Consider the following 17,546-nt stretch of genomic DNA (forward strand, 5'->3'; position numbering starts at 1 on the left):
TAGAGATAAAATGAGTCCTTTCTAAAACATGTCTTTTTAATAATGCCTTAAAGCTGGATCTATTAAATTTATACTAAAGAGTGTGAGGAAGAGCTGTGCTGGACTTAAAATTGAACCAATTACCCCTTGGTTTAGTAGTCATAGCAATAATGACAAGAGGATTGTCTAAAATGAAGCCTTCAGATTGACAAGACTTTAAACATTAACATTTGTAGTGTTTCTTTCATTTAATAACACTATGAGTCTAAAGAAAACTGCAAACTTGAAAAAAACACATTTAAATCCTACGATTATGGCAACAAAATAGTTCTGAAATAAAAGTTATGTCATAATGCAAATATTGTATTTAAGTTGCACTTAAAAACAATTTTAAGCAAGCAATAAAAGAGATGAAAAAAGTGTTGGACTAGAATGTGATGATGAACTGAACACATTCACTTTCCTCCTCCTCTCCCAAATCCTATCTGATGAAATGGTAGAATCTATAACTATGTTTATATTTGTATCTTAGCGATATCTGTATCATGTCTGCATATCTATCTGTCACCTATCATCTTCATCTGCATCTATATCTCTATATATTTCTATATTCATATTTCCATCTATATTCACACACATATAGGTATATGACTGAAACTACAAATGCACTGAAAAACATTGTGAGTATGAAGCATTTCTGAAAGTCAGGAAGCAGATGAGATCAGATATGAAGTGAAGCCAAATATAGAGGAAACAATAGTTTAAAATACATTTAGCAGAAGACATTTGTGGAAGAGTAATACTGAGAAACTCCTAACCCAGATCAATAGGTATGAACAACTTAGATGTCACACCTGTCCAAATACCAGTAAACACAGAATGCTACTTTAATTCAAGCACATAGGACATGAAGCTACATTTCCCTTTCTCTCAGTCCACTTGTCAGAATTCCCAAGTGACTTTAGTTCCTTCATTTTTCTGTAACTGAGAAACTGAAATTTAAGTGTACCCTTATTTGGGGACCATTTTCCTGGCTTGATTCTTTCCTCTGATATGAAAAATAAGATAATTCATGTGAAGGTACTTTGTATAAACCATCAAGTGTAATAAAAATGTTACAACTGTCGTCCTCCACCACCACATCTGCCACCATTGTTGCCACCACCACTACCACCATGACTACCATCACCACCAACATTACCTGTCCCTTTTTTTCAACCAACCTGATCTACCTGGTTTCTCTTTGTCTCATAATGGAAACCAATGGGCTCCTTTAAATCTTGACTGATTCTGATATCTGAAATTGTGATCTTCAACCTCAGCATACTCTTTGGCCTTGACCTAGAATCAAAGATTCTCTGGTATTCAAAGAACCTGCACAAATCATCCAATTCTTGAGTCCTCTGTGTACTGGCTTCCATTGAATCCAGTCTAATCACAAAGAGCTCATTACTTTCTAATGCAGCTACTTCATCACCAGACATCTATGATGATCAGAAAATACTTCTCTGTTTTGAGGCACAAAAGACATTGCTTATATGCATCAAACTCACTTTATTTTATTTTATTTTTTACTATGAGATAGGTAAAATTGAGAAGGTCAAACAAGGCCAAGAAGATTCCACAAGAAAGTGAAAAAAGGAGAGTCTAGTCATCTGGTAACTATCTGCTCAAAGCTTTATTTTGGGGAGGTAAAAAAGCTTTTCAGTTTTCCACAGGATTCAGACCAACTTAATGGTAAGAGTCAAGCTATGGCCAGGAACAGAATATACTGGCATCTGGAAACCCCCATATCACATCTCCCTGGAAAATCTAAGCACTACAGCAGTTGGAAATCAGACAGATATGGAAACATTTGATGAGAGGGAATAAAATATCAGCATCCAAGAGACTTGAGTATCAAAGTTTTCATCAATATTCTTCCTAAAATAATCTCAGAAACCAGTATTAATTTAGAATAATTAATTTGGTATTAAACCAGTAATTCCAAAACCTGTATGAATTTGTTCTATTGGGATTACTTTTCAAATCTTCAAATGTGTTATTCTCTTTGTGACAAACCTTATATTTCTCATATGCCAACATATTGTAAATAAAACCTAAAAGCTTTCCATGTAGAAAGCAATTATTCCTTCGGTTTTTATATCATCAATAAACGTTAATAAAATCATTATAATTACTTGACTAAAGAGTCTCGTTTTGCCAGTACCTTAATTGAGAGTGAGTTCTTTTTGGTATCAGAGATGATTTCTGGGTGGAGTCCATGAGCCTTCTGATATCATATGCTAAATTTTGTCTATGAGCTAACTTCTCTTGGGAGAATTTCGACAGTTTTTATCCAAGTCTAAAAAAGTCTATGCCCCCAATATGTTAAAAATCACTGCTTTAGAGGGTGAATATGTGGTATAAATTTTTAAAATTGAAAATCTCCTATATTTTCCTATCATATATTCTTCATTTGTAGTCACTTTCCAAAAGAATCAAATGTTTTTGGACCATTAAAGATCATTCACAATCTTTTTTTATTATGGAGACCATATACATTTAAGCATATTTTCAATGTATCAAGAGAGACTCATTCTGATTATTAAGTAATTTTTTTTTTACATATAATATGAAAGCATATGACATTGCTAACAGACTCCTGAACAGAATCAGAAGACTAGCTAATAGTTTTAGCACCAACTGGACTATATAGGACCTTGCGCAAAGTTACTTCAGCTCTTGGGGCTTGGTCCTCTCATGTAGAAAATGTATGAAAGAAAAAAGCTGCTCTATAAAGTCCATTGCATAATACATATTTATGTGGAGATGTCAGTTCAGGATCTCTAAAAGAGTGTGGGGCCTGAACCTTTCCAGTGAGTGAAAGACAATCTATTATCTCTGTCATCAGGTACTTATTTTGCTGATAGTTGTCCAAATGCTATTATCCCATCATTTTCCAATTTTTGTGGCCAACTGTGTCTATATCTTTCTCTCAATATTTCAACAATAAGTTTAAATGATATGATTTGTTATTATTATTTTCCTTAATCTTACTGGCCAGTTGCTTGAGAAATTTGATGTCTCACTCATCTAAAAACCTCCAAAGTAGCTGTGACTTTAGGATTGAGACAAAGATAGAAATGATAGTATCTTTGGAACACTACAAGCTTAAACCACCTGTAAAATGCTAATCACAATTGTTATTGTGTACTCAACAACCATTCAACTAGCTTCAGTTATCTTTACACTCTTAATTACATTTGAATTATCAGGCAAAAAATTTAAAAATTACTATTTTTCCATGTTTAAAAGCAAGTTCCTATAGTGACTGCACATATATTTTAAATGGGAGAGTCAACATGGTAGAATAGAATATATAGATTCTATGAAGACAGACTTAGCTTCCAATCTGCCACTTTCCTTTGTGGGCTTTGTAGCCCTCGCCTTTTATTTAGCCTTTCTGAGCTTCAATTTTTTAACTTTGGAAACAGAGTAGTCACACGGTAAATGTTAACCATTAGTTTATCAACTTTAGAATACTGTACACTAGGAAGTCTGGAAAATAGATCACTATACAAATATCACCTTTATAAGAAAAGGTGCAAACCAGGTGAAGCTCTCCACTGAGTATTGCTGTGTTATCATTAACAGCTAGCACCATGTCTGGCACATAGGAAGCTCTCAGAAGACACTGGTGGAATTAATTAATTATTGCACAGTGAATATCTTGTAAGCCACACTGATTCTAGGCTTTTTAATTGCACCACCCATGCCATTTGATATAACTGACATGCTAAGAACTGCCCCTCCTCCATGAGTACACCCAGTCCAAAATTACTATTCATGGAAGGGCCAAGTCTACTCACTCTTATTGCTCTCTCACTATTATGCTGTTATTTTAAGATTTTTTCCATTCTGTAATCAAATCCTGCACCATGCAGTGGTGTTGAATATTTTATACCCTGTCAACATTTTCTGAGAGTTATAGTATAAAAATGTATGGACATTTTAATGAGCATTTCTTAAGTGCAATAAGATAAGGGCATACTTATTGGTTATTAGTATTTTCAGTGAACTGGCTATTCATGTACTTATCTATTTGTTTTAATGTTCAATTGAATTATTTGTTCTTTTCCTATTAATTTGCTAATTTATTTATTTTAATCTGTTCCTTTGGAATAGACCAAGATGTGGTTAAGAAGAACCAAGCATGACTCAAAGGTGTGACAAGTTAGTTACCACTCTCCCATTTAGACAACAAGAGATTGGCTCCTTGCCTAGTCCAGCTCTCATGCTCTAAACAGGCATCTCTTGTTCTTTGATTGTTTAACGCCACCAGCCTCAGATCTCCTGGAGACTTATGACCGTCTATATTTTACAGTCACCATAGCATATATCAATGCTCACTGAACGTTTAGGAATTTACAAAAGACTTTGCAAAGGCCAATATCCAGGAATGGGAAACTAACTGAAAAATCTTATATAATGGCAAGTCATAATTTTGGGTGATGGCAGTGGTATTTGCATTTTAGTCTTCAGTAAAGCCACATACTTTGCGGTCACTAAATATCTTGAGAACCAAAGTTGCATATGTCACAGAAAAATGTCATGAATTACATAAGATTTGGATGATCTTCCAAGACACAATATAAATGGTCAGTGGTCGCTTATTCATATGTTGTAAAACCTGGAAAAGGGATCATTCAGACGCAGGCTTCGAGTTTTTTGTTGTAATAAAGTCTATTTAGTTTTTGTTTCTTAAAAGAGAATATAAAAGGTTTTATTTCTTGATATTTACTTGTACTTTGTACCTAGTAGTTATGCAGTATTTCAAGACTTTACTAAACCATAAGGTAAATCAAGGAAATTGAGAGGCTGAGTTCAAAATTCATATCTGGGCTTAGTTTACCTGACCGAAACAGTCTATCAAAATCCACATTACTCTTTAATCCCTTACTTGTATGTAATACCATAACATGTTCAATGCACTTTTGGGCAATTCATTTAAATTGATTCTTGCTTTATAATTTTCCTCCAACCGATAATTAAAACAAGGCTCTGTGTGTAAAAGACTAATACATGACGAAATAATAGACTAATAATAGGACTAATAATAGACATAAAACAAAGAATTATGTAATAATAACTAATAATAATGACCCATTTTATTGAGCAGTTACTATATTTCAGGCACTGTAATGAGGGCTTTACATCTGATATCCCATTTAATCCTCAACCCTAGGAAGTAGCTATAATATTATATAACTCCTACTCTTGTTTTATAGAGGTTTAGCTAGTAAAATATCAGCACAATTTTCATCCAGGCAGTCTGGTTCCAGAGCCCTCACATACTTTTCATCATGATGCTATGTATTCTACTTCCCAAAACATATTAAGATTTGCCTCTTCTTTTTTTCTCTCACTACACCACCTTTCTTCCTCTTTTTGATACTAATTCTGTGAAAAGAAAAAAAAGAGAAGAGAAGAGAAGAGAAGAGAAGAGAAGAGAAGAGAAGAGAAGAGAAGAGGAGAAAAGATAACCCCACTGTGTGGGTTAAGATTAAGAATTCATGCTTTCCTCCATTAATGGTATTAACTGGCATATAGGGAACAAGGTAGGCAAATTCTTCCAATAACTTACAAGATCCAGAGCAGCTGCCAGGATGGACGCATCAGGAATTGTGCCGGGTTCACAGCAGTTTAACAAAAACTGAAAGCGCTTCATGCCTTGTCGGATTGCTCCAAGATTCACCACATTTTTGCTTTTTCCGCCATCTTGGTTGGAAGACAGATGGTCATCAAAACTGTGACAACCTACGGTTGAGGAATAAAGAAGAGAGTGCAATGGATCACAGATTTAAAACGAACTTCAAAGTTGTTGCAACGGTTTTCGAAGTGTTGGTTAAAAGCTTTCTTCCTAACTCCACCTTTCTTCTCTTTATCTTAATGCTTATTTGAACTCACCCTGACTTTTGGGATTTGTCGATACATGGCACATATAGAGGTGAGGTCTTACTTAAGTATTCAAGTGTAGGGTCTGATCCTTTTGCTATCACGTCTCCTCTCTAATACTGGTAAGAGCTCTTGGTATATTTAAAATGACTTTTCTTGTGATAAGCGAGTAATCTTTATTTTTATAGAAGAGGCAATCGCTGTGCAATTTCAGATCTGTGACAATAAACTGGTATCTAGAACAACATCCTGATATTTCAGTTTCAATGCAAAGAATCACTGACTATTAGAGGTGTAAAGGGCCTTAGTGGCTGGCTATTTAATTTCAGGATTGCCAAACCTGACTCTGTATCAAAATTATCTACGAAGTTCCCAAATCTCATCCAGACCTTTAGAATCAGAATCTCTTGATATGGAGTGCAAAAATTTGTGCTTTCTAAAGCCTCCCAGATGACAACGATGTAGCCAGACTGACCCCACACTGTGCTTAGAGGTTGGGAACCACTGATCCCTACCCTTTTATTTTTCCATAGTTAAGTTACCTACAAACGAAAATCAGTCTGGAGCTTATTAACATGCAGAATATCTGGTCCCATTGCTAGAGATTTTGATTCCATAGGTCTGAGGGCTATGTTTAATTTTAACAAATACGCCACTGATTTTGATGCAGAAAGTCTAAGGATCGCACATTAAGGGAAAATAATACAAAGTATTATTTTTCATCAGTTTTATCCCCAAGCACATTTTTAAAAATCTAAATATCTCATCACTCTTCTATAGATTCTAATATATATATATATTAATTTTTCATATATAAAGTTATGATGTTGAACATCATTTTCAAACCAGGTTCAAGCTCCTTCTCATGATTCTGAAGTGTAATTCTGACATCTAAGAATGTACCCTCCTTCACTGATTTAGAGCTTGGCTTAGTTTGTGCTCACATCATTTATTTGCAATGTTCTGGTCCTCACTGAGAAGTCACAGATCTGCTTTCCTAAAATGGCTTTCTTACCTTTTCTGTCAAGAATACCCTGATTCCTCCCACCCATTGCCTCACTTTCTCATCCGATGCCTCAGCACAAAGGCAGATGCATGTATGATGTCTGGGATTTGTTTTAAAACACATTAAAAAACATAAAAGATAGATGAAGCAAATATGGACACATTTTGAATATTATTGCAAATGTGCGATGGATATTTAGGGTCTGTTGGGCCGTTTTCTACTTTTTTCTGCATTTGAAACTTTTCAATAGTACAAAAAATGGCTCAGGATAAAATTAAAATATCATTATTAAAATTTCCCATATTTCATTCGTTGTGGGCAGGTTTCCTTTTCAGATGCAAGTATTCCATATTCAAAATTCCATATTCAACACCTTCATTTTTTTTTTTTTTCAGTTAGCGCAGCGTATTTCGTATCAATTGAAAAGGAAGTAGCACAAGAAGAATCTGATGGTGGAAAAAAATTCAGAAGACAGTATTTCAAATGGCACAAAGTAGGCATGGGTAAAAGCTACAGATGAGGAAAAAGTATATCCTGAAAAACCTTGTTTGTAGACTGCTGCCTTCAGAAATGCTACTCTATTTATTCACAGGGCATTACCAAAGCTACAAGAACAGGTAACTCCTGTTATTTTTCCTATCTGTATGTCACTTTAGTACTCATTTATATACAGCACTTTAACAGTTACACGTATCAGAGGAAATCTCGTCCATTAAAAAAAGTATAACCTTAACAGTCCCATAAACTTCAAACTTAAGATAAGCCCCAAAATTATAAGATTTTTTCTTTTTAGTGAATCCAGTTTTTTTTTTAATTATTGCTACAGTTAAGATTTAAAATCCATTAGTTATTAAAATACATAAGGAGCATGCTGCAAGTAAAAGTGGAAAGTTTCCACTGTATCTATACAGCATTATTAGATAACAATATAATATATGCTATCATTTTTGTGCGTTTAGCATGTGTCAGGTACTATATGAAATATTTTATATATTATTTTGTTTATTTTTTGTAACAGTTCTATAAAATAGATGTTAAAGATGATTTTAAAAAGAGAGAGAGAAGAGGAGAGAATACGAAGACAGAGAGATAAAGTGAGGACAAGTTAAGTGGCCAAGTCTAAGTTCATATAATAGAATGTTTATAATGTGAGGATTCACATCGAGACCTAAGGATCACGAGCACACACACATACCATGGCACCACGCTGTGTCTCTAGATCATGCAGATGTTTGTGTTGAAAGAGGTCAGACTTATATCTTGCTGAAGGTAGTGATTATGTCAGGAACACTTATTGTAATAAATAAATTAACATTATCCATGCGACAACTGTGAAGTTGGAGCCTGCTGGCATTTTATAGTGTAATACCAAAAGCAATGTTAAAAAGTAATTAGGCTATAAAAGTATACCTCTTCTTTATCAATGTTTTATATAAACTAAGTAGGGTGTAAGGATGCCTCTTGGTTTCCTGAGCCACGATAATTTTTTTTAGTCTCAATACATTTTAGTTGCATTTATTTGCTTTTTTTTTTTACATTAAAACAATGAGGCATAATTTACACAGAACATATTTTTCATAAGCTGTAAAATTTAAAAATTAGTATTTCAAAATCTAGTATTTCTTTAAGCAGCATTTCCCACAGAGTTCATGGTAAAGCTTAGCATATAGAATGTATTCAGTAAATCTCGCTGATCAGTTAAAAAACATTGCTTTCATTAATGAACTATCTTCCTTCAGAGACATTTCTAAAATGAAATATTCTCGGTGAATATGGAAACACAAAAGAAAAAAAAAACTGATCTCTGAACATAATTTCAGTTTTGTTAAATGTTCAGCAGATTTATAGTTTTCATTTGTTGAATAATTTTGGAGATTTTAAAGAATTCTATTGGCTGTGTCATTTTATCTTAATGCACTGAAGTTTTGAGTACTACATACATTAAAATTGATAAGAATATTTGATGTTTATTTTCTTTAACAACTTTAAAGAAACAGAGAAAATATGTAATTAAACTAAAATAATTTAAATAAGAAAGAAAAGGACAATATATGTATAATGGTTCACAGGGATCATTTATACACAGAGATTTCAGTGAAAGGAAAGAAAGATGAAGGAAGGAAGAAAAGAAGGAAAGAAAGAAAAGGAAGAAAAAGAAAGGAAGGAAAGGAAAGAAGGAAAGGAGAGGAGAGGAGAAGGGAGGGGAGGGAGGTAGAGGAGGTAGAGAGAGAGCGAGTGAAAGAAAGGAAGTAGTCAGGAAGTTAGAGAAGTGAGGTACTAGTTCCTTCCTTCTTTATTTCCGTTCTTTCTTTGTCTTTCTTCTTTCTTTCTTTCGTCCTTCCATCCTGCAATTCGTCCTTCAATTCTGCTCCACATATACATGTTCACATGGGCAAGGGCAAAGTACAATGTTGTTGCAAATTATAATTAGTTATTGCAAATTACAGTGTACTTAGAATAGCAGAGTAAGTTGTTTTGGTTCTTTAGAATAGCTGAGATACCTGTCTTCTGCATGAGATTCCGACAAAATTATCTCAGAAATTCCTTGTATAATTTTCAACAAACCAGAGAACATGGGATAATAGTGATGATGTACAAGCCATGTTCTCTTTGCCAAAGGTACATAAAATATTCCAAATATCAGCCCTAGATTTTCTGTTTTTGTCTGCTAGACATACAGAAAAAGATTGTCTGGATTTCAAGTAGTGATAACACAAACTCACCCTAGAATCAGGCTGTATGAATAGTCCACACCAAGTCTTCTCTATTTGTGAATAGAATATAAATAATGTATGCAATAATGGCTGAAATCTGTAGATATAGTGGTGAGAAAAACACAAATGAACTAGGGTTTATGAGGATGCTAAGGATAACATGTTTGAAACAAAATAACAGTAAACATGTAGTCCTATTACTTGAAGAAGAGAATGTAAGGATATCAAAGGAAGGTGAACAATTCGATTCTGCTTTCATCCTTTACACCAAGGGGAAAAAAAAATCACAAATGGAAAAGTACAGAAAAGCTTCATTAAGAAGACACCAAATTTAAGAGACCCTGCTCTCTGAGTCTAAGCCTTAGTTTCTTCAACTTTCACGCCAGTGCACAGAATGAACTTAGAGATGTGATCACAATGACATCTAGCTAACACGTCAAATGACAGCTAGCTAACGTGGCACATACCTGAAGAACACATTTCAGCTCCACACTTCATCCTCAAAAAACCACCACAGAAATCTCTTTATAATACTGATGGTTCTAAATCCTAGATATATCTTCTCTGAAATATCAAGAAGAGTGGAAAGAGTGCAAAAGGACTGATAATGACAAAGGTTTTGGTTGTTAGGAAGATTCTTGAAACTGTAGACTAATAAACTTGATGTGTGCCCTAGCCAAATTCTGTAAGAGATAATTAGACAGATGGGAATATTAAAAAAAAAAAAAAAAAAAAAAAAAACCAAAAAAAAACAGAAGTATCATAGAAACCACTGTAGTTTCATGAAGAATATATCATGTTGAACTAAACTATATCTATCCTTTAGATAAAGTTATAAAGACATCAGTGAGATGTTTTTTGGTAAAGTCTGATGATGTTTCTGTAATCAAGTAGAAAAGCATTTGTCAATTGCTAGTAAATTAAGTTATCTGGTTGGCTGAAAAACTGTACCCACAAATTGTTACTTAATAAAAGTCAACTAGAAGTGTCCTAGGAGTTATATCTTTGTACTTGTCCTGTTTGGTACGAATATTAATGACTTAGGTGAAAACATGGAAATGGATATATCTCTGCGGATGGATCTTTATAGCATAATTGTTAAAAAGAAAAGATTCAGAATTCAACTTGGTTTGGGTTTTATTTCTTAAATTCTTTCCTGGGAAAGTGACTTAATGACTCTCAAGTCAATAAAAGTAAAATTTTATTTGTTTTGAGATGAAGAATTAATAATGGTTACATCAAAATCAAGTATGATATGCATTCATGTCAAGGAGAGCTGGCAAAAATTAATCCAAAATTTTATATAAACCAAGTATATGATGAGAAAACGGATAATGGGATCTTAAATGTATTCATGCATTATATCCCTGGAGCTTAATAGTTCCACTATCTACTACTCTGATTAAATTCAAATATAGTTTGTTGCATTCCACCTGAAGCTCCACATTTTGCAAAGCACATAATCTATCTAGTATATATAGGAAAATTGAATCAGGATGGTGATGGATCTAGAGACTCTTCCATGTAAGGAAAACAAAAGGAATGAATGTTTAACCAGAGAAAAGTGAGATGAAAGCAGAGCCTATGAAATGGCTAAGAGATGAAACTAGCATTGTGAGTGTGTGTGCGCGCGCGGGCATGCGTGTGGTTACAGATGTCATAACTAGGACCAGTGGATCAAATTTATGACTATGCATATTATCAGAATGTAAGGAAGGCCTTTCTTACGAGTAAAGCTGTCTAGTTCTGGAACAGGTTGCTTTGTAAAGTAATAAACACCCCCTCGGTGGAAGTGTTCAGAGGATGGCCGGCCATCTGTCAGGGATATAATGTGCAGAATTTCTAAGTAGAAATTAAAAATAAAAAATTAAGTGGGTGGATTAAAGGATATGTAAAGGTTCCTTAAAGCTCCTGGATTTTAGTAAAGGACAGAACAGCAGAAGAGGCTACATCTTATTCTTTGTAAAGGCTGTGGGTAGTGCTCATTACTAGGGAATGATGAACATAGTAGGGCTTTCATAAATGTCTCTTGAACCAATCTGATAACAAATAGAGAAGCTATAGATAGTGGTACAACACACATATGGGAGAGAAATGTATAAGACATGAATGGAAATAGAAAATGAACCATTTAATCTAATCAAATTCTTGTTTTTTTTTTGTGATAAAAGCTGGATGTAATTCTTAGGCTGCATAACATTTACCAAGACGTTTGAAGAAATTCTCTTCTTCATCTCTCCCATTTTCCATTCCACTCCCTGGTCCACCTTCAGAAAGCTTTACAGCACTGGTGAATTTGACCTGAGAAAATAAATAAAAATAGTCAGATAACTAAATTCAAAGGCAATTCTTTGTGTTTATACTAACCCTTGCCTTGAAAAATAAGTCATTTACAATAAAAAGGTTATTTCAGTTCTTTTGACTTGCACATCTGGTTACTCAGTAAAGTTGATTCCCATGTGTTAAAAAAGACATCACCTATAACTATAATTTGAAGGAGGATTCTGGTCATAGATACAAAATAACATAATCAGACACTATGAAAATAAGTAAAAAATTGAGATATTCTTAGAGTTTATTCCGATGAAGTCCAAACTCAAATTCAGCAATGGAAAGCCATATTCATCCTTTACAAACAACACCACAATTGAGAATCAGACAAAAGTGAAAGCCAAATAGAAGATTTAAAATCTCTATGGAAGATCTAGTATAAATTAGTTATAAAGTATAATATAATTAAAGTGTAATACCACAGTTTTTTTTCTAAGAATTAAAATGTGTTTTTGATCATCTTGCCAACAGTACCCAAAATTTTCAGCAAAGCAAGACTCTCAAATACTTGGCCAATTTTTTCAGCAAAAAGAAGGTGAAGGAGGAATTATAGTCTTCCAAATGTCTTATAATGTTGCTATATTCTTTATGTAATTTCAGAATACTACTTTTAAAACAGAAGAAAACCAGTTTTCATGAGATTCAAAGAAGAATGTAAGCATATAATTTGTATATAAAAATGTAATTTATCATATGCTGAAAATTACAGTGACCACCCCATGAATCATTCATAGGGAAGACTGTTATAAGAAATGGATTTCACTGAGAACCATTACCTTTTTCACATTGTATGCTGCTATACTGCTTAACAGTATTATGAAAAAGCACTTAATGAGAAAAGTCGTACTGAATTTCTTCATGTTTTTCAATAGGGAGAATGGCTCTGATAGTGAAAACAATATTAGAAGGAGAATAAATGGTGTTGTGTGCATATGTGTACGTGTAAAAGGAATCTCTATACAATTACTGGATCTTTGGCTAGGACCTTGAGATGTACATGTATGTTAACAAATGTTATTTGTTATTTGTTTTAACATATATGTACATCTCAAGGTCCTAGCCAAAGAGGATGCGGAGAGAAAAGAACCCTCATACACTTCTGGTAGGACTGCAAATTGGTACAGCCACTATGGACAACAGTATGGAGGTTCCTCAAAAAACTGAGAATTGATCTACCATATAATGCGGCAATCCCTCTGCTAGGTATTTACCCTAAAGACTTGAAAACCAATATCCAAAAGATATTTGCACACCGATGTTCATAGCAGCATTATTCACAGTGGCCAGGACATGGAAGCAACTGAAGTGTCCTATGATAGATGATTGGCTAAAGAAGCTGTGGTACATATATATATACAATGGAATATTATTCAGCCATAAGAAGAGATGAAATACTGCCATTTGCAACAACATGAATGGACCTCGAGATAATCATGCTAAGAGAAATAAGCCAGACAGAAAAAGTTGAAAATCATATGATATCACTTATATGTGGAATATAAACCTAAAAGCAATAAATGAACAGGACAAACAAACAGAGACTCATGGACATGGACAACAGACTAATAGTTACCAGAGGGGAGGGCGGCAGTAGATGGGGTAAAGGGGGTCAAATATGTGGTGACAGAAAGAAATCTAACTATGGGAGGTGAACACACAGTGTGTGTGTGTGTGTGTGTGTGTGTGTGAGTGCGCACGCATTAATGTTGAATTGTACACCTGAAACACTGGATTTCATTAACCAATGTCACCATAAAAAAATTAAAAAATAAATTAAAAAAATTAAAAATTGTTGGAAAATAACACCTGTGTGTGTATCTACATTATAATTTGTATATACTTTTTGTTACACTTCTCTTTTTCCCTTTATGATAGCCTACTACTCAAACATCTTAGTTTCCATTGCTTATCTAAGTTTTTTAAATTTATTCAACTTAAAAGTTTCTTCAGCTCTCTTTGTCCCCTCTAGGTGTTCAGCATTTCTCAGCCCTGATGTTTTTCTATCGGGGACTCCAACATTCTCTTACATAAGTAGCAAACATCCTGTTTACCTTGGAGCTTTGCCTGATGAAAGATAGGCGGTCCACAGAGCTGATGTCCAGGAGGTCCTCAACGCCATCTGCCAGGCCCGAGAGGGAGGATCGTTTCAGCCAGTTTCCTATTTAATAATTTTTTAAAAATTAGACCATCGTAGCATTTTTCTCCTAAGTGGATTATCTCCTAAGTGGAAATGTCAGCACGTGCCCAACAAGCAATGTAAGTTGCATGACTTGACGTAATAGAAGTGAAAAAAAATTGTTTTCAGTGCACATGCTTTGAATCAAAATGTTCAGTGTTAGACTATAAAATTACATAATCAAGTAAGACCAGGACAAAAAGAACCTGGGTCTCATAGGTGAGTAAAACCATAATATGCACATTTCCCTCTAACAACTTTCACATCTCCCAGTAAGTCCTGTTGATTTTACCTCCTAAGTACCTCTCAAATCTTTCCACTTCTCCATGTGTACGCAGTCACCATCCAGTCCAAGCTACCATTACTTATACCTGGACCACAATCTCCCTTATTGATTCAGGCTCCAGTGTTTTCCATGAAGTGACCTTTTAGAAGAAATTTACCTGATATGTTACTCCTCTATTCAACATCCCACCTGGGCTATGTAGGGCTGTACAGAGCCAACCTGACCTGCATGCTCTGGCCCCTGTCACTCTACCACAGTCATGCAGCCACTCATTCCCTTCTCAGTTCTTTTATTTTGCACTCCTCCCTCCCAACATTTTTGCACATTTTACTGCTACCAAGTGGAGTGCCCTCCCTCCTTTCCTTAAGTATCCTGCAGATCTTAATGTCATTTCCTTCAAGAAACCTTCTGATTCCTGCCTCCTCCCCCACATTTGGGTCATATCTTCTTGTTGCATGAATTCATAGCACTATGTATATTTCCTTCATAAAATTCATAGTTTACAACTATACTTAGTTGTATAATGATCTGCTTTAGTGACACCTCCTACTAGATTATAAGTTTGGCCAAGTCAGGCACTGTGTAATTTTGCTCACTGTTTAAATCCTGACACCTAACATAGTGTTTACACACTCTAGAAGCACATAGTAGGAGTTTGAGAAATATTTGTTTAAAAAAAAATGAATAAATGAGTGAATGAAATCAGCATCAGCCTTTGACTTGAAGTCTCTCCCTTTCTCTACCGTACCATGCATTGCTTTGTTGTAACTGTGAGTTGATTTGAGGACATGGCAGGAAATAAGGAAATCCATAAGTAAATACAGACATACTTTTACCTATGGGGAGTTTAAGCTTCTTCCGGAGAGAAATTCTGCGGGACCGCGAGCGGGCACGCCGGTCAGAGGTGGTCCCTGAGTGGGCAGTGGTGCATTCCGAGGTGTCCTGCTCAGACTGGCTGCTGGTGTCACTTGCTGCACTCTGGGATTTGAACATCTTGCGCCAGAAATCTTTCCGTCCCAGGTTGCCACCTTGCATTTGCTCATCACTGAAAACAAGCAGAGGCAAGATTTAAATATCTGAAAACACTTGCGAAAGTCTCTTAAATTTCTTTCAGTCTCCTGCCAATGACATTTAGGCAACTCATGTTGGATGATCTTTGCAGGGCTGGGATTTAGAAGCCGTGGGAGTGAGAGGTAGACTGAGGTTGACTCTCTGAATTCATCTTGAAAAGTCACATCTAAGCTGTCAAATTGAAGTGATTTTTTAACCTTAATAAAAAGACAAAATATTATTGCAGGTATTCATCTACAGGTGTGAGTCATAATAGCAGAAACACAGTGTCGGTAAATATTTAACTGTTTTATTGAAGTTCCCTGAGGCATGTGCAGTAACCGGAGGTAACGCCCAGAGGTTACATCATCCCATAATTGTTCACTAAACTATTTTCATAGTGGTTGGCTCTATATTTCTTAAGTCAAAAAAAAAGTGTAAGTAAGGTTTAAAAGCAAAAAAAAATTAGTCCAATTCAGTAAAATAAATGGGACATCTCCAAAGGAATTTTTGACTTGGACATTCCAGAATAGGAAAAAACAAGTGGCTAATAGTAGACAGAGTTTAATTTCACTAGGAAACAACAACAACAACAAAAGTCCAATTTAAATGAGGTTCCTATTTTCGCTCATCAAATTGGCAAAGATTAAAGTGAAAAAAGAATGTAATGATTAATATCATATTGCCAGCAATGAGATTGAATGATTCAACCTTTCTAGAAAGTAATTTGGCAATATGCTATCCAAAGCTTGCATCTACATCCACGACAGAAAAATTTAACTTTCAGGAAGCTATTACAAGGAAATGATGGAGTAATGTACTAAAATATAGCTACAAGAAGGTCAAATGCTCACTGAGGTATTATTGGTCAACACTGAAAAACTGGACATGGTTTAAATGTTCAACTCTAGTAAAACAGTTGAATAAATTATGGGACGTCCATATAATGATATGATCTGTAGTCATTAAAATTTTATTTTAGAAGACTATTAATATGAGAAATGCTGATGATATGTTGCAAAGTTAAAAGTGATCAAATAAATTAAACAGGATTAACACCAGGTTAATTTTAAAAAAAATACACATATGAGCAAGTGTCTGAATATACAGCAAAAGTTTACAGTGGTTTTCTCCATGTTTTTCTGTGTTTTCCACATTCATCAACTTGAGCAACATATATTACTTTAGTATTTGCAAGAGAAAGGTTATAGCAAATATTCTAGTAACATGATAAAAATTTGTCCATGGGATTCTCAGTAATGATTTGCTTACAAGTTTTGGGGTTGAATCTAGAATCTACTCTAAATTTGACAGTGCTGTGTAAGAGCAATCACTTTTTGGAGATATTTATATGGAGATCCAGATTTTATCTCCAAAAATCTCTTCAGAGTACTAAATACTTTTATTCTTATTTTGAACCAGGGCATCCTCTTTATAAAATTTGATGTGAATTTAAAAGTGTTTTAGAATTTTACTTTTAGTTGTATCAAATGAGCACAGTGTATGAAGCATTCTGGGGAATGTGTGACACAATGCTGACTACGTGACTATGTGTTCTGAGTGGGAAAATATTCATGGAGGCTACAATTTATCAGCTTTCTCAATTAAATCAACTTCAGCTTTGTCTAATGAGTGTGGATCAGTAATGAGTTTCAGAGAAACGAGCATATAAAATTGATTTTAATATTTCTCAGTTAATGTGACTTTTGTTTGAAGTGGAAGGAGAAGAGAAGGGTGGGAAGGAGAGGGCAGGGAGGAGAGAGAAAGAGAAGATAGAGGAGGAGCCAGGCTCGTCCACCCACCTTTCTCCACTGCTAAAATAAAGACAATTGGTGTACTCATCTCTGGGCTCACTCGGATCAGGGAAAAGTTCCCTATTTGACATTCGATGACATTTTTTCAAGTGGAAATTTTTATGTAGAGGCATATTAAAACATGCATCTTCATTCAAGGGGAAAGAAGAGACAGGTGCTAAGTCCTGAGAAATCAGGTGTGATTTACAGAATACTGAAGAAAAACAATGTTCTGCAATTCAGAAAACTAAATTACCTAAGAAAATAAATTGTT

The 17,546-nt window shown here is 34.7% G+C and overlaps 1 protein-coding gene across 16 annotated transcripts in view; it reads right to left on the reverse strand.

Annotated features, from left to right (window-relative positions):
- UNC80 (unc-80 homolog, NALCN channel complex subunit) overlaps positions 1–17,546 on the reverse strand; it is a 187,607-nt gene that overhangs the window by 115,724 nt on the left and 54,337 nt on the right. For 11 of the 16 annotated variants that reach the window (XM_036236400.1, XM_036236399.1, XM_036236389.1 and 8 more), the window contains exons 19-22: positions 15,260–15,474; positions 14,019–14,125; positions 11,841–11,937; positions 5,606–5,778 (exon numbers count right to left, since the gene is read on the reverse strand). In XM_036236400.1, coding sequence (XP_036092293.1) covers positions 5,606–5,778; positions 11,841–11,937; positions 14,019–14,125; positions 15,260–15,474 — 592 coding nt within the window. The remainder of the gene's footprint in view (positions 1–5,605; positions 5,779–11,840; positions 11,938–14,018; positions 14,126–15,259; positions 15,475–17,546) is intronic. The other 5 variants (XM_036236392.1, XM_036236395.1, XM_036236394.1 and 2 more) reach the window with 1 other exon arrangement.

This window comes from Rousettus aegyptiacus, unplaced genomic scaffold (genome assembly GCF_014176215.1).
Source record: "Rousettus aegyptiacus isolate mRouAeg1 unplaced genomic scaffold, mRouAeg1.p scaffold_m13_p_2, whole genome shotgun sequence".
Taxonomy (NCBI): domain Eukaryota; kingdom Metazoa; phylum Chordata; class Mammalia; order Chiroptera; family Pteropodidae; genus Rousettus; species Rousettus aegyptiacus.